Raw genomic sequence first — 26,579 nt, 5'->3', positions numbered from 1 at the left:
TACGTGGCCATTTTGAACCATAGTCATAGCGCCACCTACTGGCGGGAGGAGGTACATGTCTTCTTTCTTGGACATCTCTCTCTCAGCAGGTTAATTGCAGACACCTCAAATTTGAGCCAAACATTCTCAAGATGTGGTTGATGCAAACTTATGGGGCCCTTGAGTTTTTGCCAAACGCTGTTGACGTGGCGACGCCCTGTTCGCCATGAAACACGAGTTTGATTTCCACACTTACGCATACATGCAGACTCACCAAATTTGGCATACACGTTAGGAGGCCTAAAATGAATCATCTTATTGGGTTAACACATTTGGGTGGGCCAAAATGGCTCTACGGCGCCCCCTACAACACTTTGATGAACTAGCCCCCGAGCTACGTTTCACCTACATCTACCAAATTCGGTATAGTTATGCGGGACGATAGGACCTACAGAAAAGCCTCTTGGAGCATTGACCTAAACCCAACAGGAAGTCGGCCATTTTGAATTAAGTGTCAAAATTGCTGCGATAAATAGGGGTCGTAAATGAATGAACTAGTCCGAGGGGGTTGAAGCCATCGACTTCAAACTTGGTCAGCTGGTAGAAACAATCTCAAGGATGAAAAGTTATCAAAGGCTTTCTGTAATCTTTAACGGTTTGGGCGTGGCGAGCTCTCAAAATTCGGTGCCTCACCGTCAAACAGGAAGTTGTTAATAACTTGACTGTACGTGATCCAATATGCACTAAACTTCACATGTCTGATGAGAGTCTTGCCCTGAACACGTCTACATATCAATATTCATTCTAAGTCACAGCGCCACCTTGTGGCAACAGAAAGTAACATGAATTAACTATCAAAATTTCAGCGGTTTATAGGGGTCGTAAATGAGCGAACTACTCCGAGGTGATTGAAGCGATTGACTTCAAACTTGGTCAGCTGGCAGGACAAATATTAAAGATGAAAAGTTCATCAAAAGCTTTATATTATCTTTAACGGTTTGGGCGTGGCGAGCTGTCAAAGTTCTGTGTCTCGCCATGGCACCGAAAGTTCTTCCAAGTTCACTGTAGGTTACCCAGTGTGTTTCACACTTCTCCTGTTTAGTCACAAAAGCCTCAAGACCTTCACAGTGTAGTCAACACTTCATATACTGGAATATAGGACGTCATTAGCGGCCGTTTTCTAGGGCAACATAGGGGATGCGGGAAGTGACGTGTAAGTCCTTCACGCGCTTTCCAAACTACATGAACGTTCTGAGCCGCGTGGAAGGGGCGGAGTCTCCGCACGCCCCGACGCACACAGAGGTGCGAGGGCCCTCCAACGCTGCTTGCAGCTTTAATTAGGGCCCGAGCACCAAGCGGTGCGAGGACCCTATTGAAACCCGAGGGGGAAAACGTGCAAGGGAGGAAAACGGGCGAGAACCCAAGAACCGAGAGGTGTACGGACCTCACAGTCCTCGAGCAGGTAGGCCTCGGAAAAATATGTCAAATGGAAAAAACCAGGTGACCAGGGGGCCGAAAACATAGTTGAAACTGAAGGAATTATTATTATTATTATTATTATTATTATTATTATTATTTTTCTTGTGTATTTACAAAGGCTAATTTGGGTGCCTGAACATGCACGAAAACTCAGGAAAATTTGCACAAAATTCAAGCACATCAAAAATTTTCGTATTTCATGGGTTTCGTAAACGGGCGTGAAAAAATGGCTCTATAGCGCCACCAAAACTCAGCCCCGGAACTGCGTATAATGTACATGTACGAAAGTTGTAGGGTATATGTATGGTTTCAAGACGCATAGAAAAGTCTCTTGGAGGTATGCCTTAAAACCAACAGGAAGTCAGCCATTTTGGATTTTATGGCGAAAAGTAGGGGTCGTAAATGAACGAACTCGTCCGAGGTGGTTGAAGCTATCAACTTCAAACTTGGTCAGGTGATAGAAACAATATCAAGGATGAAAAGTTATCAAAGGTTTTGTATAATCTTTAACGGTTTGGGCGTGGTGAGCTCTCAAAATTCTGAGCCTTGCCGTCAAACAGGAAGTTGTTAATAACTTGACTGCACGTGATCCAATATGCACCAAACTTCACATGTCTGATGAGAGTCCCGCCCCGAACAGGTGTACATGTCAATATTCATTCTAAGTCACAGCGCCACCTGGTGGTGACGGGAAACATTATGTTTTACGCTATTATGGCTCAAGACCAGCCAGTTGATCAGATCCACTTCAAATTTGGTCAGGAAAGCCAGAAGATGTTGATGTTGGTCTGGAGCGAACGCCGTGAGTCTCCGTCAAAAGCTGTTGCTGTGGCGACGCAGACACTGTCAAGTGAAATTTTATTTTCGCCATCAGAATTAAAAGTGCTGTAACTCCACTGTACAAGGTCCTATCTTCACCAAATTCATACAGTTTGATGACTGTCCAGCTCTGAAGACATGTATGTGGCCATTTTGAACCATAGTCATAGCGCCACCTACTGGCGTGAGGAGGTACATGTCTTCTTTCTCGCACGTCTCTCTCTCAGCAGGTTAACCGCAGACACCTCAAATTTGAGCCAAACATTCTGAAGATGTGGTTGATGCAAAGTTATGAAGGGCTTGAGGTTTTGCCAAACGCTGTCGCCATGGCGACGCCCTGTTCGCCATGAAACACGAATTTAATTTCCACACTTACGCATACGTGCAGTGTCACCAAATTTGGCATACACGTCAGGAGGCCTAAAATGAATAATCTTATTGGGTTAACAGGTTTGGGTGGGCCAAAATGGCTCTACGGCGCCCCCTACAAAACTTTGACGAACTAGCCCCCGGGCTACGTTTTACCTACATCTACCAAATTCGGGATGCTTATGCAGGACGATCGGACCTGCAAAAAAGCCTCTTGGAGCATTGACCTAAACCCAACAGGAAGTCGACCATTTTGAATTAAGTGTCAAAATTTCAGCCATTTATAGGGGTCGTAAATGAGCGAACTAGTCCGAGGGTGTCGAAGCGATCGACTTCAAACTCGGTCAGCTGGTGGAAACACTATTCAAGATGAAAAGTTATCAAAAGCTTTATATAATCTTTTACGGTTTGGGCGTGGCGAGCTTTCAAAGTTCAGTGTCCCGCCATGGCACCGAAAGTTCTTCTAAGTTCACTGTAGATTATCCAGTGTGTTTCACACTTCTCATGTTTTGTCTGAGAAGCCTCAAGACCTTCACAGTGTAGTCAACACTTCATATACTGGAATATAGGACGTCATTAGCGGGCGTTTTCTGGCGCAACATAGGGGACGCGGGAAGTGACGTGCAAGTCCTTCACGCGCTGTCCAAACTACATGAACGTTCTGAGTCGCGTGGAAGGGTCGGAGTCCGGCGATGGGACGGAGGTGCGAGGGCCCTCCAACGCTGCTTGCAGCTTTAATTAGGGCCCGAGCACCAAGCGGTGCGAGGACCCTATTGAAACTGCGTGGGGGAAAAACGAGCAAGGGAGGAAACGTGCAAGTACCCAAGAACCAATAGGTGTACGGACCTCATAGGCCCTGAGCAGGTAGGCCTGGGAAAAATACGTGGAATGGAAAAAAACAGGTGACCAGGGGGCTGAAAACATAGTTGAAACTGTGTGGATTATTATTATTATTATTATTATTATTATTATTATTATTATTATTATTATTATTCTGGTGCCAAAACAAACGCAAATTTGAGGGCCTGAACATGCACGAAAAGTCAGGAAAATTTGCACACGCATCAGTCTTGGCGAAAAATTTGATATTTTAGGTGTCTTACAAACGGGCGTGGCAAAATGGCTCTATAGCGCCCTCAAACCTCGAGCCCCGGAACTGCGTTTTAAAAATCTGTATGACATTTGGTGGGTTCATGTATTTCTTCTACACGAACAAAAAAGTCTCTTGGAGGTATGTCCTAAACCCAACAGGAAGTCGGCCATTTTGGATTTTATGGCAATAAGTAGGGGTCGTAAATGAACGAACTAGTCTGAGGGGGTTGAAGCCATCGACTTCAAACTTGGTCAGCTGGTGGAAACAATATCAAGGATGAAAAGTTATTAAAGGTTTGGTATAATCTTTAACGGTTTGGACGTGGCGAGCTCTCAAAATTCTGTGCCTCGCCGTCAAACAGGAAGTTGTTAATAACTTGACTGCACGTGATCCAATATGCACCAAACTTCACATGTCTGATGAGAGTCCCGCCCTGAACACGTCTACATGTCAATGTTCATTCTAAGTCACAGCGCCACCTGGTGGTGACAGGAAAATTTATGTTTTACGCTACGATGGCTCAAGACCAGTCAGTTGATCTGATCCACTTCAAATTTGGTCAGGAAAGCCAGAAGATGTTGATGTTGGTCTGGAGCGAACGACGTGAGTCTCTGTCAAAAGCTGTTGCCGTGGCGACGCAGACACTGTCGAGTGAAATTTTTTTTTCGCCATCAGAATTAAAAGTGCTGTAACTCCACTGTACAAGGTCCTATCTTCATCAAATTCATACAGTTTGATGACTGTCCGGCTCTGAAGACATGTACGTGGCCATTTTGAACCATAGTCATAGCGCCACCTACTGGCGGGAGGAGGTACACGTCTTCTTTCTCGGACATCTCTCTCTCAGCAGGTTAACCGCAGACACCTCAAATTTGAGCCAAACATTCTGAAGATGTGGTTGATGCAAAGTTATGAAGGGCTTGAGGTTTTGCCAAACGCTGTCGCCATGGCGACGCCCTGTTCGCCATGAAACACGAATTTAATTTCCACACTTACGCATACGTGCAGACTCACCAAATTTGGCATACACGTCAGGAGGCCTAAAATTAATAATCTTATTTGGTTAACAGGTTTGGGTGGGCCAAAATGGCTCTATGGCGCCCCCTACAAAACTTTGACGAACTAGCCCCCGGTCTACGTTTTACCTACATCTACCAAATTCGGTATACTTATGCGCGACGATAGGACCTACAAAAAAGCCTCTTGGAGCATTGACCTAAACCCAACAGGAAGTCGGCCATTTTGAATTAAGTGTCAAAATTTCAGCCATTTATAGGGGTCGTAAATGAGCGAACTAGTCCAAGGGGATTGAAGCGATTGACTTCAAACTCAGTCAGCTGGTAGAAACAATATCAAGGATGAAAAGTTATCAAAAGCTTTATATAATCTTTAACGGTTTGCCCGTGGCGAGTTGTCAAAGTTCAGTGTACCGCCATGGCACCGAAAGCTCTTCCAAGTTCACTGTAGATTCTCCAGTGTGTTTCACACTTCTCATGTTTTGTCTGAAAAGCCTCAAGACCTTCACAGTGTAGTCAACACTTCGTATACTGGAATACAGGACGTCATTAGCGGCCGTTTCCTAGCGCAACATAGGGGACGCGGGAAGTGACGTGTAAGTCCTTCACGCGCTGTCCAAACTACACGAACGTTCTGAGCCGCGTGGAAGGGTCGGAGTCCGGCGGCGGGACGGAGCCGCCGCACGCCCCAACGCGCGCGGAGGTGCGAGGGCCCTCCAACGCTGCTTGCAGCTTTAATTAGGGCCCGAGCACCAAGCGGTGCGAGGGTCTCCGTGAGTCTCCGTCAAAAGCTGTTGCCGTGACGACCAGGCGATTTTGATAATAAATTTTCCTTCGCCATGAGCTTTTAAAGTGCTGTAACCCCACTGTACAAGGTCCTATCTTCACCAAATTTATACAGTTTGATGACTGTCCGGCTCTGAAGACATGTACATGCCCATTTTGAACCATAGTCATAGCGCCACCTAGTGGCGGGAGAAAGTGCAAGTTTTTTTCTCGGACGTCTCTCTCTCAGCAGGTTAACCACAGACACCTCAAATTTCATCCAAACATTCCCAATACATGGATGATGCAAAGTTATGAAGCTCTTGACGTTTTGTCAGATGCTGTCACCATGGCAACGCTGTTCGCCATGGAACAGGAAATTGCTGTAACTTCAGTGTACATTATCCAATCTCTTTCAAACTTGTCACGCTTAATAAGAGTCCCGGCCTGAAGACACCTACATGCCAATTAGTGATCACAGTCATTGCGCCACCTGGTGGCAACAAGAAGTAACTCCTCCGTGCCAAAAATCATTTGATTTGCACGACATTTTCACAGTGTAGTCAACACTTCATATACTGGAATACAGGATGTAATTAGTGACTGTTCTCTAGCACCACATAGGGGACACAGGAAGTGACATGTAACTCCTTCACGCACTGTCCAAAATGCATGAAAATTCTGAACCGCATGGAAGGGTCAGAGTCCAGCAACAGGACGAAGCCGCCTTACACCCCGATGTGCAGGAAGGTGCGAGGGACCTCCAACGCTGCTTGCAGCTTTAATTACAAATTGCATTTATTTTCTAATTTTACTTCACAGTAGCCTTTAATGCCCTTTGCATTTAATCTATCATGACTATACCCTTATATATTTCTTTAAAATCAATCCACTTTTTCTATTAACTGATTGTGGGATTAAAGGCCAGCACTTCTTTGATTGGCTAGATTCACTGGAAAACGTCACTCCCAGAAACAATCCTGGAAATCTCAGTCACTTAGCTTGGACTTGGTAGCGTAAGCAGCACAAGTCTGAGTGGAAAGATGCAGGGAAAGTAATCAGTTTTAAGATTCTGTTGGTTGGCTTATGTCTCGGGCAACACACAGCCCACAGTGATTCTATGTATTACACACTGTGTTGCAATGATATACTCCATTCATTTCTCAAAGTTTTCAGGCATCTAACCCCACAGAATTTTCTCATAGTAGACATTTAGTCAAAAAGGTATAACTGAACATTAAAGCAACAGGTTGACATAATGGGAAAACCTCAAATATCAACTTTCTTGTCGAGAATTACCAGGAATCGATATATGAAACGAGACGTGAGTGAGTGGAATCTCCCGGTAAAGTTAGTTGTCAAGCTCAAGACAAGACAATTACTCAATTGATCAATCAAACAAACAGCTGGATATTTGTGTTATTTAAACTTCTCACAGATTTGAGCGTGGTATTAATGTTCTCTCTGTTGAACTATTCCTTAAAAAATGGCTTCATTAGATTTGGACATAGTCAGTTTTACCTTTAATATTTGATCTGAAATGTAACCTACTCAAAAAGATTTACTGTTTTATCCTGCTGCTGCAATGTGAACACAACCTCACAGTCTGGCCAAGATATTGATGCATGGAAGTGGTAATAAAATGTTGAGATGGACAATCACACTTACAACTGTGTTTCCAGAACTGGGGCAGAAGTCAGTCAGGCCCAGTGTGTCTGTAATGTGTGTCAGGAAAGTGGAGCCCTGGCCTTTACCACAGCAGCTCAGCTGAAACACAAACACAACACTGTGATCCCCTATTATGCAAAAGTGTTCTTAGTCTATTAGTGTACTATTTGGAAATGTGTTCTTGGTACACATGTTCTTTGTAATTATTACATGGTTTAGGGTCAATCATTTTAAAATAAATAAAATGTACATGTGCTCTTAGTAGACCTGTTCTGAGTACATGTTCTTAGTAACATGATGCCATAGTTGCCAAATGAATCTTGGAGGTGTATATTGGTGTATCTAAATGGTGTATATTTGTGTTACCTTTACATACATTTAATTAAACATACGTTTTATGAATAGAAAAGATATATTTCATACCGTCTCATGGAAGACCTTGAGCACAGAAGCAGCAGCCCTTTTCTTGTCCTGGTCAGTGAAGCTTTGTGACATGGCCTTGTCGTACACAGAGTCGTAGAAATTGATCATCTCCTTTGACACCTAAAACAGTAACAAAGAAGCTTGACTGATGGCATTTCCAGAAACTTCAAAGACTCAAAGATCTAAGATTTTAACCTATAATCTGATAGCCAAGTTATATTTCCTATAAAGGTAGCTGTATAGTGGATGTAATATTTTTTCATCCAGATGATTTGAAGAGTCTGAGGTTGTTGGAAAGACCTTCAGGGTGTCAACGGCAGTTAAATAAGCTTCTGGATTTTCAAGCATTCATTATTTGTGAAATTATCTCCAATGGTAAAAACCTTGGCTAAGAGTAGAATTGCATATTGATTCAGATAGTAATGTTATGTATATATTTATATGGTCTAGGTGAATACTCAAGTCTGATTGGCTACAGGGTGGGACACCTACTAAGCAGTTCTGGTGAAATTGTTCACCATGGCTACATTAAATGAGTAATGCTGGCAACAAGAACCAGTCAAAGCCTCTTTTTACAATTCGTTGCAAAACGGTAACAAGCCAAGTTATTTACAACAATGAGTGTAGTCCTTCAGCATCTCATTCCCCTTAACACCACAGGATGGTGACTGTAACGCACAAGCTGCAGGAAGTAAACTGCGCCTCTGAACTTGATAAGACTTTGTATCACAGAGGCAATAATTCTTCGGTAAACACACATGATCTGCCATGAAAATCTTAATATTGATTTGGGCACAACAACATGGCTGGTTAGTTAGCTAGTATTGTTAAGCATATCATCAAATAACATTTACTTAAGCAACAGTTTTTGACTTTGAAACTTGCTAGCGTCCCACTCATAGCTGAGACAAAAGGTTTTATGAGCTAAGCAGACTAGAAATATCTTCCATTGCCAAGTCGTATCGAAGGTACATCCTATTTACTGAAGTAGTGAACAAGATTTTCATTGAGTAAGAACCTTATGGGATCGTATTAGTGCTACCAAGGAAAAACTTGTTTATGTTTATGAAACACTTGAGATGTTGACAGCAAAATGCATGATAACATCCATTAATGGTCTTAATATTTTTTGTCTTTGGCAAGTGAACATAGTACACATGGGATAATGCCCTTCAAGATGTCATAATCTGGAATTTTTGGACAGCATTGTTGAATACTCGATTCTGATCAATTGTACTGATTAATTACAGAGTTCTACGGTCTCGTATTCCTGTAAAGCAGACCTTTGTGACATATAACAGAGCGTTACATTGGGCGCTGTTCTATGTAAAAATCATTTTTGGATCAATAAAGTTGTTTTAAGTCAGTATTTTGTGTCAAATTGTTGCAATAAGTGAGATAATGTACAGTGAGCGGCGGCCATTACTGCAAAACAAACCCCTCCAGGATGATTCTAGACCTGCATCAGCCTGTCAAGGTTGGTTTTGTAATTTTGAGCAGCTCGCTGTATATTATCCCTTACTTAATAGACTACGAGGAGACAAGCATATGGATGTTCACCTCCATACCAGTTGCACATATTAAAAACACAAATCTCTGAAGCAAACCAGATGTATTAAACCAGAAAAACTGATCTGATTAGAAACCTGTAAATTCAGGCATAATCCAGAATATCTGAAAACACCTTTAACAAATCCTGACTTTTTGAGGGTTGAATTTTGTTTCATTATCTTACAATTTAAAAATTCACATTTAAGAACTTGCAAATAGCCTGCTCAATGTTGCAAGCCTATTTCAACCTCTAGTGCATGTTTGCAGTCTTACGGTGTCTTTGTGCATAAATCCCCAGATTCCAGCTGCTACCTCACAGGCAAACAGGATGACCAGGCAGGCGAAGAACTGCAGAAAGACATCAGATAGCATCTCCAGTTAAAGATTTGTCAAACTACTACTACTACTACTTACTTGATTGCTTAATAAGACAAAATAATAGTTTTATGAAGTTAAACATGCCCTGTGGAGTTTACAGTCCACAGTACGCAAACAAAAGCTGTTAACATTCAGCATTACTCACAAAAGAAATTATTTGTATCCTTAAGGTCTCACACACCAGTCAAATTCATTTCCTTTCTCATACAACATTTGCAAAGATGATATTTTAAGTATTCAAAATCCTGCATTTGTTTACATCCATGTTGACTAGGTGACAGTCCTCTTCATCCCTGTCTTTCCAAGTATATCTTGGTGTGTTATTACCACCTGCTGATCGGTGGGATAGTGTGAAACCATTGATAGGAGTGTGTATCATGTCACTCGCATGCGCATACACATGCTGAAGTGTCCTCCTAAACAAAACGAGAATCCAGCTCCACGGTTCCACGAGAGGTCTAAAACTTGACAGGGAAGCTGTACATGTGACTCACAGTTCCCAGTAGACACTGAGACTCCTGAATGGCACCATAGCAGCCGAGGAAGCCGACCACCATCATCACTGCACCCACAGCAATCAGGATGTGGACACCTGGATGGACAGACAGACAGACAGCATAAACTCACTCATTAATACTCATGACAGTAACTGAACAGAAATAAGAGGGCTGGCAAACAATAGAAACCACTTAAAGGTCCAACAAAGTCTCATTCCAGCTATGTCCACATGAAGTTATTTCGTCATTTCTATACAAAGCTTCATATTTCAAGCGAACTATTCCGCTGCTGCTAAATGCAGGGGGCGCAGCTCATTCAAAATTCGCTACATTGTTGTCTTAACCATCAGCAATTTTTTTTCCCGCATTTATTGCTGAAACGTATTATTTGTGGCAGAATTACATGTTTGAATTAGTTTGGAATAAAGCAGACGTTGATTCATTAATGCCCACAACATCTTCTGTCCACCTGGTCCAAGCGCCACAGAGGGAGGGGTGATCGTCTTGAGAGGAGGGGAGAAAGAGCAGGGATCACAGCTTTGTACTGCTTCTAGCTAATGTCCGGTCGCGAAGATCAGCTGGATGAAATGGGACTCAGGCTGCCTAAACAAAGAAAAATCAGAGACTGTTTGTGCCCACCTCTTTACAGAGCTGGCTCCATCTCAACGCTCCTGACAGGCATACTAACAGAGGAAAATATACTTTTTAAAACGAGACGATAGCCGTGCAAACCATTTGATTTTTTTTTATAATTTAGGGAATATTCAAATATTCGAAAATCATGGCCCATCCCTAATTTCAATGCCTTCTGTAATTGAAATGATAATAACAGCTGGCCTTATTTCCCAGTTCGTAGTATTTCCTGTCAGTGAACCTGAGGGCACCCTCTGCCTTATATGTCAATATCTCATCTAACTTGGTTCTATTTTCTTTAAGTTTATCGAGCACTTCTTGTTTCCCGTGTTGTTTATGTTTACTTTCTAATCTCTTAATTTCAATTTCTAATTAGCGCCCGAGCACCAAGCGGTGCGAGGACCCTATTGAAATGCGAGGGGGAAAAACGTGCAAGTACCCAAAAACCAAGAGGTGTAGGGACCCCATACACCCTGAGCACGAAGGGGATGAAAAAATACGTGAAATGAAAAAAAAAAACAGGCCAAAAACATAGTTGAAATGCAAGGAATTATTATTAGGGCTTGGACCCTATTGAAACTGCGTGGGGGAAAAACGTGCAAGGGAGGAAAATGGGCCAGTACGCAAGAACCAAGAGGTGTACGGACCTTATAGGCCCTGAGCAGGTAGGCCTGTGAAAAATACGTGGAATGAAAAAAACCAGGTGACCAGGGGGCCGAAAACATAGTTGAAATTGAAGGAATTATTATTATTAGGGCCCGAGCACCAAGCGGTGCGAGGACCCTATTGAAACTGCGTGGGGGAAAAACATGCAAGGGAGGAACCGTGCAAGTACCCAAGAACCAAGAGGTGTAGGGACCCCACACGCCCCGAGCACGAAGGGGATGAAAAAATACGTCAAATGCAAAAAGCCAGGCGACCATGGGGCCAAAAACATAGTTGTAACTGCGTGGGGGAAAAACGTGCAAGGGAGGAAAACGGGCCAGAACCCAAGAACCAAGAGGTGTACGGACCCCATACTCCCCGAGCACGAAGGGGATGAGAAAATATGTCAAATGCAAAAAACCAGGCGACCAGGGCGCCAAAAACATAGTTGAAATGCAAGGAATTATTAGGGCCCGAGCACCAAGCGGTGCAAGTGTGATCCAAATGTATACAGTTTGATGACTGTCCGGCTCTGAAGACATGTATATGCCAATTTTGAACCATAGTCATAGCGCCACCTAGTGGCGGGAGGAAGTGCATGTTTTATTCTAGGAAGTCTCTCTCTCAGCAGGTTATCCACAGACACCTCAAATTTGAACCAAACATTCTCAAGATGTGGATGATGCAAAGTTATGAAGCTGTTGACGTTTCGTCACACGCTCTCACCATGGCAACGCTGTTCGCCATAACAGGAAATTGCTAGAACTTCAGTGTACATTATCCAATCTCTTTCAAACTTGTCACGCTTAATAAGAGTCCCGGTCTGAACGCATCTAGATGACTATTACTTACCACAGTCATTGCGCCACCTGGTGGCAACAGGAAGTAACACGTCTATGGCAATGATCATTTGATTTGCACGACATTTTCACAGTGTAGTCAACACTTCATATACTGGAATATAGGACATCATTAGTGGCTGTCCTCTAGCGCCACATAGGGGAAACAGGAAGAAGAAAGATTGTCAAAGAAGCATCTTAGAGGATTTAAAAGGTTAAAATGACCACATTTCAGGTCGGTGTAGCTTGCCTGCTTGGAGCCTCTTTTTAGACACAATTTTAAAAAATTCATAATAATTCTTCTGTTGGTTTTAGGAAATGGACCCACGAGACCCTTTTGTAGGTCTTGGCATTGGCCATATACACAGTGAACTTGAAACATCTAGGTGAAACAGTGTGCGGGGTCTGCTTCGTTAAAGTTTTGTAGGTGGCGCCGTTGAGCCATTTTAGCAAATCCAAACCTATAAACCAGATCAAATTACTCATTTTAGGCCTCTTGATGTGTGTGGCAAGTTTCGTGAGGTTTGAATCATGCCTGGCCGTTTTACAGCAATCTCCAGTTTTATGGCGAAGGAGGCGTGGCCACAGGGACAGCATTTCACGAAAGCTCACGAGCTTCACAACACAGCATCACCAAAGTCTTGGGAATGTTTTCACTACATTTGAGATGGTTTGGTGAAGTTTAAACTGTATTCGGACATTGTCCATCAACTTTCCATCAACTTTTTGCTCTGAAAACGAAACGCCACGCCACGGCCACGCCCTTAAGATTCTACACAGTCTTTTGATAACTTTTCATCATTAATATTATGGTAACACACACACCAAGTTTGAGGGAGATCTGATAAACCCCCTTGGACTAGTTAGACCATTTACGAACCCAAAAATCCATTCAATTTTTCACTTTATTAAAAATAATAAATTTCCTGTTGGCTTTACAATGTGGCTCCAAGAGACTTTTTTGTAGCTCTTCTAATTCTCTATATACTCACCAAAGCACATATCTGTAGGTCAAACGTAGCGCGGGGGCTGCTTTGTTGAAATGTTGCAGGGGGTGCCGTTGAGCCATTTTGCCACACCCAAACTCATAAACCAGATCAGATTATTCATTTTAGGCCTCTTCATGCGTGCGTCAAGTTTGATGACGTTTGAATCACGTTTGACCAGTTTTACAATAAACGTAAGTTTCATGGCGAAGGAGGCGTGGCTACAGGGCCAGCGTTTCACGAAAGCTCACGTCCTTTGTACCGTAGCATCATCAAAGTCTTGGGAAGGTTTTCACCCAATTTGAGGTGTCTGTGGTTAACCTGCTGGGAGATAATCATTCGAGAGTAAAACGTTACACTTCCTCCCGCCAATAGGTGGCGCTATGACTATCGTTCAAAATTGTCCTGCACAGCTGTTCAGACCCGGATTGCCATTAAACACAGGAAATTTGGTAAAGATAGGAGCTTGTGTGACCGAGTTATGGGTGATGGAAATTTCATGGCGAAGGGTCGAACTTCGCCGCCACGCCAGACCCCCTCCACATTGATGAAAAGTCACAGATTTTTCTCCACAGCTTCATCTAAGACGTTAGGATCATCTGACAGTATTTTGAAGTAGATCTGCTCATTTGTCTCGTCTGTGGACGCCACGGCGTAAAACATGACGTTTCCTGTTGCCACCAGGAGGCGCTATGAGTGTCGGTGAATATTGTCCTACAGATGTGTTCAGGGCCGGACTGTCATCAAACGTGATAACTTTCATTCAGATATGATCATCTACAGCCGAGTTATGATCCATTTCCTGTTTCGTGGCGAAGGCTGAAATTTGAGGCTCCGCCCACGCCGTGCCGTTCAATATTCTACTCTGCCTTTGATAACTTTTCATCATCAAGTCTTCCACTACAACATAGTCAAATTTGAGCTTGATCGGATGAACGGTGTCGGACAAGATAGATTTTTTATAACCCCCAAAATGGCAAATCAAATTTTGACACTTTATGCAAAATACTGAACTTTGACAGCTCGCCACGGGCAAACCATTCAAGATTATATAAAACCTTTGATAAATTTTCATCCTTCATATTGTTTCTACTACTAGCTGACCGAGTTTGAAGTCGATAGCTTCAACCCCCTCGGACTAGTTAGGGGGCCGCTTGCAAGCAAGGCCCACTATTGTTATTCTGCTCGTTTATTTGACTTATTCTTATTCCGCTTCCGGACAGAATTTCACGACGCTTCTCCTACTCCTCTCTCCTCTCAGAGATTGGAGTGCACGTTTTGGCGCTTTTCATCGCTAGAGTGGAGAGGAGCAGAAAAATCGTCTGAAGATTTTGTGAAAAACTCGCTCTCATGCCCACAGCGTGTCACTCAGACACACTATCTATACAGAAAAACGTAGGACTGCTCGGGCCGGTCGCAACGATGTGACTTCGGACACACAGAAACGCACGCAGCAGCCCCCACGAGCCTCCAAGCGACGGAAACTGACAGGAACTGCCGCATTAAGTGCCATGTTAACTGGCAGCTCAAATCTGAGGAGGGAGGCAGACGCAACCACTTTTCTAACCTGCTCCAGCTCTCTCATTTCACAAGTTAGAGACCTCAAAACTACACGTACGTGTTTAGCAGACCCTCTTCTGTCAAATGGTTCACACGCCAAAGCTCTGACACCCAAGTAAAACCCTCATTTTCAGAGGCATATCACAGCTCAAATCTCCACGAAAAGAGCTGTGTCTCCCCAGAGTGGCTCATTAGGCAACATCACCATAGCAACCATCAGGTGATGAGTGACCTCTGAGCCCCACAGAGACACTGAGCATGCTCAGTTGGTGGGAATCAGGTGAAATTTGACCAGCAGAGATTTGAACTGAACAAATTGAACTGTCTCACATACACTCACACACTCACTCTCTCACACTCACTCTCACACACACTCACACTCACACACACTCACTCACTCACACACACACACACACACACACACACACACACACACACTCTCTCTCTCTCACACACACTCACTCACTCACTCACTCACACTCAGACACACACTCACTCACTCACTCACACGTCTTGAGCGATCTGTGGTGGCGCTCAAAGTGAGGTCTGTTTAGCAATACGGACGTCGCACGCACCACGGCGGCCCCCGCCTAAAATTTCTGCGGGAAATTTTCTAGTTTGCTCATTTACGACCCCTATAAATGGCTGAAATTTTGACACTTAATTCAAAATGGCCGACGTCCTGTTGGGTTTAGGTCAACGCTCCAAGAGACTTTTTTGTTCGTCCTGAATAGATACATGAACCCACCGAATTTCGTACATGTACATAAACCGCAGTTCCGGGGCTGAGTTTAGGTGGCGCTACAGAGCCATTTTGCCACGGCCATTTGCGAAACCTTTAAAATACGTAATTTTTCGCCATGTCTGAATTTTGTGCAAATTTTGGTGAGTTTTCGTGCATGTTCAGGCCCCCAAATTAGCGATTCATTGTTTATAAAAAGAAGAAGAAGAAGAAGAATAATAATAATAATTCCTTCAGTTTCAACTATGTTTCTGGCCCCCTGGTCGCCTGGTTTTTTTCATTTGACGTATTTTTTCGAGGCCTACCTGCTCGGGGCCTGTGAGGTCCGTACACCTCTTGGTTCTTGGGTACTTGCACGTTTTCCTCCCTTGCTCGTTTTCCCCCACACAGTTACAATAGGGTCCTCGCACCGCTTGGTGCTCGGGCCCTAATAATAATAATAATAATAATAATAATAATAATTCCTTCAGTTTCAACTATGTTTTCGGCCCCCTGGTCACCTGGTTTTTTTCATTCCATGTATTTTTCCGAGGCCTACCTGCTCGGGGCCTGTGAGGTCCGTACACCTCTCGGTTCTTGGGTTCTCGCCCGTTTTCCTCCCTTGCTCGTTTTCACCCTCGGGTTTCAATAGGGTCCTCGCACCGCTTGGTGCTCGGGCCCTAATAATCCACACAGTTTCAACTATGTTTCGAGCCCCCTGGTTGGCTGGTTTTTTGCCATGTTGCGTATTTTTTCGAGGCCTACCTGCTCGGGGCCTATGAGGTCCGTACACCTCTTGGTTTCTGGGTACTGGCCCGTTTTCCTCCCTTGCACGTTTTTCCCCCACGCAGTTTCAATAGGGTCCTCGCACCGCTTGGTGCTCGGGCCCTAATAATAATCTTTTCAATTTCAACTATGTTTCGAGCCCCCTGGTCACCTGGTTTTTTTTGCATTTGACTTGTTTTTTCGAGGCCTACCTGCTCGGGGGCTATGAGGTCCGTACACCTCTTGGTTCTTGGACTCTGGCCCGTTTTCCTCCCTTGCTCGTTTTCCCCCTCGGGTTTCAATAGGGTCCTCGCACCGCTTGGTGCTCGGGCCCTAATAATAATAATTCCTTCAATTTCAACTATGTTTTCGGCCCCCTAGTCTCGTGGGTTTTTTCATTTGACATATTTTTTCGAGGCCTACCTGCTCGGGGCCTGTGAGGACCGTACACCTCTTGGTTCTTGGGTACCTGCACGTTTTCCTCCCTTGCTCGTTTTCCCCTTCGGGTTTCAATAGGGTCCTCGCACCGCTTGGTGCTCGGGCCCCAATAATCCACACAGTTTCAACTATGTTTCGAGCCCCCTGGTTGGCTGGTTTTTTGCCATGTCGCATATTTTTTCGAGGCCTACCTGCCCTAATAATAATAATAATAATAATAATAATAATAATAATAATAATAATATGGTGAAGTCCAATAGGTCCTCGCCGAGTGATGCTCACTCGGGGCTCGGGCCCTAATAATAAGAATACGTAGAAGAACAATAGGGTCCTCGCCGAGTGTGCCACTCGGTGCTCGGGCCCTAATAATAAGAATACGGTGAAGTCCAATAGGTCCTCGCCGAGTGATGCTCACTCGGGGCTCGGGCCCTAATAATAATAATATGGTGAAGTCCAATAGGTCCTCACCGAGTGATGCTCACTCGGGGCTCGGGCCCTAATTAAAGAGTTTGGTCTAGACCTGCTCTTTGTGGAGAGCGTCTTGAGATAACGCTGTTGTGAATTTGCGCTATATAAATAAAGATTGATTGATTGATTGATATCTATATTACATCTTTTTTCCTGTCAGTAGGACGTGAAAGCACAGAGACTGTCTGTTATTTGTCATTTAATATTCATTTTTTTTAAATATAATCACTTCATTGCTTGACATTTAACCACAACATTTCATCCTTGTTTTTCTCTCTTTATTTTATCAGTCCACATCAGTCAGGATCTCCTGCCAGTCAAAAACGTGCGTTTGATAAGTCAACAATATGACTAGTTTACGCTATGGTAATGCCGTTTAGTTTATTTCTCCTTCCATCCTGAAAAGTCATGTTTTAAGGACAGTTTTTAATAGTGGAAATGGCTTGACTATTTCTGAGGGCAAAGACGCTTTTTCTCACTATGGCCACTTTAATACATAAAAACATGACAGTGTCCTTGACAGCTCAACAATACAGTGGACTACCATTAAGGCCATGAGTCTGAATTACTTCCTCCTCGATCCTAAGAAAAATCATGGTTTTTTTGTCCATTTTTCATAGCGGAAGTGGTGACCCTAATCGATGGAAATGAACACTTTCTCATTAATGAATTAAATCACAAATCATCTTGATGCGGTATTATTACTATTTTGGCTGTACCAGGTATTCGATACATTGATACAGATGCTTTTACAACCCTACTTTGTAAACTGTAAGAAACGCCATCCTACAAAACAAATTTTCTAGAATACTAGCTTGTATGTTTAATTTTTCTTAACATAGATCATCTCGATGCTGTGTTATTACAAATTCACCTCCACTAGATATTTGATATATTCGACAGATACATCTTTTTACAACCCTGCTTTAAAACTCTAACAACCACCAAACCAAAGCATGATTTTTCAGGTTGGCAGGAGAAATCAATTAAAATACATGGTCATAGAATAATAAGCCTGTCGTATTGCTAACTTATCAAACGCGTTTTTGACTGACAACAGATGGTTAAATGTTGAGTAATGCAGCGGTTATAGTTAAAAACCAATTATAAAATGAGGAATAACAGCACAGCTTCTGTGCTCCTAGGTCCAACAGAAGTCTGACTGACTGGGAAAATTACATTATGACGTTAATTCATAGATTACATTTCGTGACTATTTCACAAACATCCATGAGACTGGGTTTACTAAATTATGGTCGTGTTTAGTGGAAAATAGACAAAGCATACTATGAACGTCACAAGATGGCAACGCCCATGAAATGAAGATGGCCAAACTTGAGGCTTCAAAACGGCACTCCACTAACCAATGATGGTGATGACAAGATGGATATGTCCGTATCTTTTATACAGTCAATGGAAACGCACTCCATTCTCAATTTCACCTCATACTTAGTATGAATAGTGCGTGAGTATGCCATTACGAACACAGCCTTAGTGTCATGTCCCGCTCTTTTCCCTAGTTCATGTTTAATGTATTGCTCATTTCCTGTTTCATTTAGTTACTTGTCTCTCCTCTAGTTTCAGCGTCTTCACTTTCTCCCATTGTGTTTTTCCCACCACTGCTGATTGTTTCGCTGCCCCTAATTAGTTACACCTGTGTCTCATTACCTGCCTGCCCAGTATATTTAGTTTGTTTTCCTTCATTCCTTGTACCAAGCATTCCAGCAGGTTTTCCTAGTAAAATGTATTCTTGTTTTGAGTTTTGCCTGTTTTCTGACCTCCTCTCTTCCATGCCGTCACTGGATTGTTGCCTGCCCCCTGACAACTGTATAAGTGAGTGATGCATTTTAGTCATCCTACCTGTGGTTTCTCCAATTGTTACACTTAGTTTAACATGTTAGCATGTTAAGATAAGCCATTTAATGTAAAAATATATATCCATTGTCTATACCACTTATCCTTAAGAGTCGTGGGGGGGGGCTGAAGCCAATCCCAGCTGACACTGGGCAAGTGTCAGAGTTAACCCTGGACTGGTCACCAGTTAAGCATAGAAGCACAGGGCCAACACAGAAACAAGCATTTATGCTCACATTCACACCTACGGGAAACTTAGAGTCACCAAATAACTTAACTTGAATGTCTTTGGACTGTGGGAGGAGGCCGCAGAACCCCGAGAGAACCCACACAAAAAACATGGAGAGAACATGCAAACTCCACACAAATAGGCTCCAGGTTCAAACTGCAAACCAGCTGACCGGCAGATGTGAAGCTGCAACCGTCGTGCTGTGAGGCAACAGCGCTAACAACTGCACCAACGTGCAGCCCGCGACACAATCCATATTATACAAATTATAAGATTTCCTATTTTTTCCATCTAATTCATTATTGTGTAACTTTATTCAAGATTCATCAAAATTTAGAAAGAGATTGAGGGAGGGTGGGAAGGACTAAGGGAAAAATAAAGGTAGGTGAGACAATGTGACCCGCACAACTAACCACAACCAGATGGGGAAATGAGGGGGAGTGACAGTGGAAAGAAGCCAAGCAGAATGAAGGAGAGGAAAACTTTCACAGAGCAGCAAGTAGGAGGGGTGGGGCTGGTGAGGAGGCAGAGATGGAAGGGGCAGTGAGTGAGCTGGTGAGTGATTTTTTCCTATTCGAATGAGGATTTTTCTCCATTCCTCCGGAATGAGAACAAGGCTTTATGTAATGGGTAGGAGGCAATCAGGCTGCCTCAGAGGACCCAACAGTCATCCAAACACATCCTCCATGTATTCTGTAGCTGGATTTTAGATGTAGATCTAAACAGAGTCTTTCATATTTATTTTGTCATTCGACCAATTCTACATTTTCCTCTCATCCTCAAACAGGAGGAGGTGACATGGTCACTTGGAGAGGGGATAGCACCTAACTTCATGAGAGTCATACAGTGCATTATGTTGTAGTCCTAGTGATCTGGTCGAGGCTGGGCCACCTCCCTTCATTTTAACGGATTCCACGCCAGTACCACCTGTACTACGCTGAATGTGAGTGCATGAGACCAAGCTAAGATTGACAGAGCACTGTTTAGTACCGTCATCAGAGTGCATACATCAGTAGCAGCAGTCACATACTGTATTTGGAAAAATTGTACATACTGTATTTTTATTATTAAATGTTATTGGTAATTAGGTAACTCCAGTTTTCAACCTTACCACTCAGAAATCTTAAGTAATAAGTAAGTAAAGTATAAGCAAACCAATAACAGAACCACGTCACATGCTTTTAACTGAGAAGAAATGTTAACATTAGTGATTCTTTGTTAAGATCATGTAGGCCACTTGATGATGAGTATTGTTTGCATTATATGTAATGGAGGTTTTTAATTATCAATTAGGCCTTCTAAAAGTGACATTTTATCTTTATTTTTATTTGAATGATAATAAATATTACATTCACCTTAATCAACGTTGCCTCATAGAATAAAGGAGATTCACCTACTCCAGCCAGTAGTAGTTAATGAGGAGATATCAATGGTGCGAATGCAGAAAGTATTCAAAGCACATGTTCTTAAGTTCTAAAACATTCCCAACTCATTTCTTTATTCTAAAGATTTCTGATTTCTTCTACATTTTTCAACATTCAACATGCAAACATTTAAGCATTCAATTCAACTATGAATGAATTTCTTCTATTAGAATATTTGATAACTTTCATGCTTTACATACATTCAGCAATTTGCTCCATTCAAATGAATGGACAGTGTTTGTCAACTCTTCACTACTCATTCTTAATTCAACATCTTCTTATCATACATACTTTTTACACAATCACAGTTCAACTTTCTTGCAAATGTTTGGCCCCTAAGAGTTTTAAATAACTGAAACGCGGCTGCCAGAGTTGATCATGGTCACTCTAGTTAATGTTTTAAATCCCACCAGAAGCATCGCAGTGCATTCCAGACGAGTCCAAGAGGCAGCTTGGCGCTCCACTCTGCTAAAGATATGCGCCTGGGCTATTTTTGAAGGAAGCCGAGGCCCGGCCGCATCAAGCAGCACAGAGCAGATGAGGCGGGCAGGAAGTCAGGCAAACAAACGGCAAAGGAAGTCCTGCCAGTAGTCAAAATAAAACATCCCATGCAGACTTTCAATCATACATTCCATCACCACGTCAATACTACGAGCACGAGAGGTTCGTCTTGGAAGTAGACAAACACTTTCACTTTAAAACTTTTACTTTTGTCTGTACCTACAGCACCACAAAGTAGTAAATACATACAAGAAACACATTTAAACCAGACAAAATAAGAAATGTAGCCTGTCTGCTCATATTAGAGGCACGGTAGAATCACTGTCAAAATGGCCAAATCAACAACATCTGAGCAAATCAACAGAGAGCAAAACCAGACCACAGCCAGAATGCACCACAGACGTGCTTGGTGGGTTTTCGGGGTTTATGTATTAGACTAAGTGTTCAGAGCTTAAATGGAAGGCATCATCTCCAGAGCGCCATAGAAAAACAACTCTCACTCGACAAATGATGTCAAACTAATGTCACTGTGATCATGGGCATCGCAGCTGTTATGGGTGGGGGCAAGTCCTGCCCACTCTTAAAAATTATTAGTGTGAATGCTGTTTGCAGCATTGTTATCCGATTTTAATATTGGTGTGAATGCTGAAAGCATTCACAACATATGTTCTTCTGTTCCAAAAAGTTGAATATTATTCTTATTCTTCCGCCGCATTTTTTGCCGCGATTCAGCCCCCAAACCGCTCATTCCAATGGAGGATGTGCAGCTCAATCGGGAATTGAGGACAATGACTTTTCACATCTGTAACATTTACAGTTTCCATAATATTCCATATTAACTGTCTAAATTTCCCCATAGGAATGAATGGAGAGTAGCTTCCAAATCTGAAATTTCTTCACCCGACTTCTAGCCCTCACAGCTCCTTCATACTTTTAGCTAGAAACTCCATTGACGCTTTAAAACGTTCATCATCTCTCCCTCTTTCAGCAAATACCTCTACCTCCTTTGTGCCATTCACCATACTCGTTTTTTTCTCATTTTATATGAGTGTGTATGTGGCCGCGCTAGAGCAGTGACGTCATCGCTAGAGCGTGGAGGAGCGGAAAAATCACATTAAACTTTTGTCTTTAACTCAATTCAACTCAATTTCAATTTATTTTGTATAGCCCAATATCACTACAGAGTTGTCTCACAGTGCTTTACAAAGTTCACTGAAATAAACAAGAAGTGTAAGCGAACAAAACTCGCTGGTTTGTCCGAACCGTTTCACCCACAGTCACAGTTTCTCACTCAAAATGTAGGTTAAGTCTTTACGAGCCCCCACCGTCCCACGAGCCTCGGAAGGACGGGAGCACCGAGCGAATGCCTCATTGACTGCAATGTTAAAATGACAGAGGAGGGAGGGAGAGAGAAACACTTCTCTTACCTGCTAGCAAGCGCTCATTTCACAAGATAGAGACCTTAGCTTACATCTACGTGTTCAGGAGACTCTCTTATGTCCACTGGTCTGCACTTTATGGCTGTGACATGGACCGTTTTAAGTAAAACCTGCATTTTCAGAGGTGTGTGAATCTCTGTAAGACAGAGCTCAGCTGAGCTCCGACTAGGGGCGTTCAGAGACAGTCGGACATTCCATTCTCGCGGTAAAAGTGTCTCCTCACAGTGTGCTCAGTTTTTAAACAGATAAACACAAACTGAGTGTGTTCTAGACTGTTAATTATGTAATTACTGGCGTGATAACTGATATGGAGATCACACATTCAGAACATAGAGCTTTGTAGATACTTTATCACTCTGATAAAAGTAAAACCTGCATTTTCAGAGGTGTGTCATTTCAATGAAAACAGTACCATCAGTAAGGGAGCACGAGAGGAGCAGCAGCATATTACTGACGTTTGAGCCACCAGGTGGCAGCAGAGCTGCGTGAATGGAGCGCAATATTAGAGCAGGATTTCAGCGTGACAGGAACGAAGCGGCATGGCGGCGGCAGCAGACATTAACATGCACGCAGAGGCAGGAAAATTTGCACACGCATCAGTCCTGGCGAAAAAATTTCGTATTTTATGGGTCTCACAAATGGGTGTGGCAAAATGGAAGTTGTTAGTAGCTTGGCTGTACGTGATCCAATCAGCACCAAACTTCACATATTTGATGACAGTCCCACCCTGAGGACGTCTACATGTCAATATTCATTCTAAGTCACAGCACCACCTTGTGGCGACAGGAAATGCTATGTTTTACGCCATGATAGCTCAAGACCAGCCAGTTGATCGGATCCACTTCAAATTTGGTCTGGAAAGCCTCGACATGTTGATGTTGGTCTGGAGCGAACACTGTTAGTCTCTGTCAAACGCTGTCACCGTGGCAACGCCTCGTTCGCCATGAAAAGCGAATTTAATTTCGCAGAAAAGTTATCAAAAGCTTTATATTATCTTTAACGGTTTGGGCGTGGCGCGCTGTCAAAGTTCAATGTCTCGCCATGGCACCGAAAGTTCTTCCAAGTTCACTGTAGATTCTCCACTGTGTTTCACACTTCTCATGTTTAGTCAGAAAAGCCTCAAGACCATCACAGTGTAGTCAACACTTCATATACTGGAATATAGGACGTCATTAGCGGCTGTTTTCTAGCGCAGCATAGGGGACACAGGAAGTGACGTCTAACTCCTTCACGCACTGTGAAGCGTGGAAGGGTCGGAGTCCGGCGGCGGGACGGAGCCGCCGCACGCCCCGATGCGCACGGAGGTGCGAGGGCCCTCCAACACTGCTTGCAGCTTTAATTATTCTTATTCTTCCTGCGTTTCAACTGCCTAACTCTTTGAGCTACAGACACCGTTCCAAAACCAAACTGCCCAGCTCTGCGGTCTCTAGGGTGCTATGACTTTTCACACATCTACCTGTTAAACTCTGTAAACTGTATAAACTTTTCTGTAAAAACTGACTGTTTTGGAGGAATTTTGACATTTTCTTCAACTTCCTCCACTTAAAAAACTTACAACTTCCTCATACTTTCAGCTAGAAACTCCATTACGAGATCTGCAGCTGTTTTCGCATAATTGGGACCTTGTTTGTATCTTTTACGGTTTGGACGATATCGCAGTTTTAGTTTTATAACCGCTCTCCCTCCTTCTCTCATTTTATAATGTGTGTGTATGTGGCCGAGCTAGAGCGGGCGACGTCACCGATGACGTCACCAGGACACGACTTCAAGTCCCCATTCACTCTAATGTTATTTCAGCTCTGAAATCTGTGACCAAACCCACAAAGTTTGGAATTTTAAAACTGTGAAATCAAGGTCATTTTTCAACTTTATCCAAACAAATAACACATTTTCGTGTTCAGCAGAGTCTTCTGCTGCTCATGGTGGTTTGGTTGGTTCAACTCTATGATCTACTTTTTTGACAAAAATCACAGCTTTAGTTTTATTCCCTCCTTTTTCTCATTTTACATGAGTGTGTATGTGGTGACGTCATCGGCGCTTTCTTCGGCACCGTTACAAACAGGTCAAACAGAAGCAGCAGCTTATTAAAGACCTGTGAGCCACCAGGTGGCAGCAGAGCTGCCATTCAGCATGGAAAGCAGCAGCAGCGGCGTGGCAGCATTACAGCAGCAGCGAGACAGCAGGGGGCAGCATTCACACTGCAATTTCTTCAGGAATTGCAATTTTTGTAGTTATTCTTATTCTTCCTCGACTCGTCTCTAGGGTGCTATGACTTTTGAAAATTCTAGCTTTTAAACTTTTTAAACTGTTTAAACTATTCTGTAAAAACTGACTTTTTTGAAGGAATTTTCAAATTTTCTTCAACTTCCTTCACTTAGAAAGCTTATAACTTCCTCATACTTTCAGCTAGAAACTCCATTAAAATTTTAAACAAGTCACAAGACCTGCAGCCGTTTTCGCCTAATTTGAACCTTGTTGGAATCTTTTACAGTTTGGACGATATCGCAGTTTTAGTTTTATAACCGCTCTCCCCTCCTTCTCACATTTTATAATGTGTGTGTATGTGGCCGAGCTAGAGCCACAAAGTTTGGAATTTTAAAACTGTGAAATTGAGGTCATTTATCAACTTTATCCAAACAAATAACACATTTTCATGTTCAGCAGAGTCTTCTGCTGCTCATGGTGGTGTTGGTTCAGCTCTATGATCTACTGTTTTGACAAAAATCACAGCTTTAGTTTTATTCCCTCCTTTATCTCATTTTACATGAGTGTGTATGTGGTGACGTCATCTGCGATTTCTTCGGTACCATGAAACAGGGGTCCAGCGAGAAGCAGCAGGTTATTAATGACATTTGAACCACTAGCAGAGCTGCAACTCAGCATGTAAAGCAGCAGCAGCAACAGCAGCAGCGTGGCGGCATTACAGCAGCAGCGTGACAGCAGGGGGCAGCATTCACACTGCAATTTCTTCAGGAATTGGAATTTTTCTAGTTAGTTTAGACAACCCCACTTTTACAATGTTTTTGTTTGATTTAGTTAATCAGTTAATTGTCTATCCATTCATTATCAAATCCATTCCACTTGTGTGTGCCCAAATCAATTAAATTCAATACTCAGGTGAGCAGTTTAACAAGTGACATAACAGCGCTCTGAATCGTTTAAGTTATTAATAATTTACATGTCACCATTTACCAAAAACTTGCATGTTCAGTGAATGTGCCTTTTCAGCACTTTCATCCACAACACTATTAATTAGTTACCGGTTACTAACTTAACAGTTACCCATTTAACTGTATCAGTGAGATGTTCATTAGTTAAACTGCAACTCAGTTAATTGGTAATTAGTTAACTGAACACATATCAACAATAGAGACAGAACAGGTGATATACATACTGATGTAGAAGGTGCTGGGGGCGTGGGCTCCATCAAATTCAAGCTCCAGTAGGTTGCTAGTTTTCGGGTCGTGTCTCAACCAAAGGGCCACACCCAGGATTACACCTCCTGCAAGCTGCAACATCCAATACAACACATCTTTCAGTTCCTTCCATACATTTCACTGTATTCATTAAATTGTGCTTTCTTCATAGTCTTTAGCTCTAATGTCAAAAACCTCCACAAAGGAAAAGTTCTACACTTTTGTCATTAGCTGTCTTGCTGACAGGTAAGTCGACCAGCAGTAGGCTTACTTAGCTTAGCAGAAACACTTGAAACTGGTATACAGCCAGCCTGGCATTGATAAAAGGTAACAACATCTGGCTACCAGCAATTTGAGAGATCCAGTCTTTATCTTAAATCAGGCTTACATTAAGCTGTTGTGACTGCTTCATATTTAGCATAAAGATGACTAACAAGGGATGACAGACAAGATGCCACCAAGGATTGCTTCAGTGTCTTGTTTTTTCCTGTTTTATTAGGGGCTCTGTGTTATAATGGTTCAGTGTTAGGATGATTGACAGTGGTCAGTTAGAGCACTGCATAAAATATCACAGGCACTCTAGCCACAGGATTGTTAGTCTTCCTGCTTGCATCAGTGCTAGCT

At 42.8% G+C, this 26,579-nt stretch overlaps 1 protein-coding gene across 1 annotated transcript in view; it reads right to left on the bottom strand.

Moving 5' to 3' along the window:
• The window catches only part of LOC139200347 (CD81 antigen-like), a 90,712-nt gene that overhangs the window by 56,551 nt on the left and 7,582 nt on the right, over positions 1-26,579 (bottom strand). Inside the window, exons 2-6 of the mRNA XM_070829624.1 lie at positions 25,934-26,048; positions 10,035-10,132; positions 9,436-9,510; positions 7,612-7,731; positions 7,189-7,287 (exon numbers count right to left, since the gene is read on the bottom strand). Of these exons, the coding sequence (XP_070685725.1) occupies positions 7,189-7,287; positions 7,612-7,731; positions 9,436-9,510; positions 10,035-10,132; positions 25,934-26,048 (507 nt within the window). The remainder of the gene's footprint in view (positions 1-7,188; positions 7,288-7,611; positions 7,732-9,435; positions 9,511-10,034; positions 10,133-25,933; positions 26,049-26,579) is intronic.

Source organism: Pempheris klunzingeri, chromosome 1 (genome assembly GCF_042242105.1).
Source record: "Pempheris klunzingeri isolate RE-2024b chromosome 1, fPemKlu1.hap1, whole genome shotgun sequence".
Lineage (NCBI taxonomy): Eukaryota > Metazoa > Chordata > Actinopteri > Acropomatiformes > Pempheridae > Pempheris > Pempheris klunzingeri.
The sequence above is the reverse complement of the archived record's forward strand: the minus strand, read 5'-3'. Positions and strand labels throughout refer to the sequence as shown.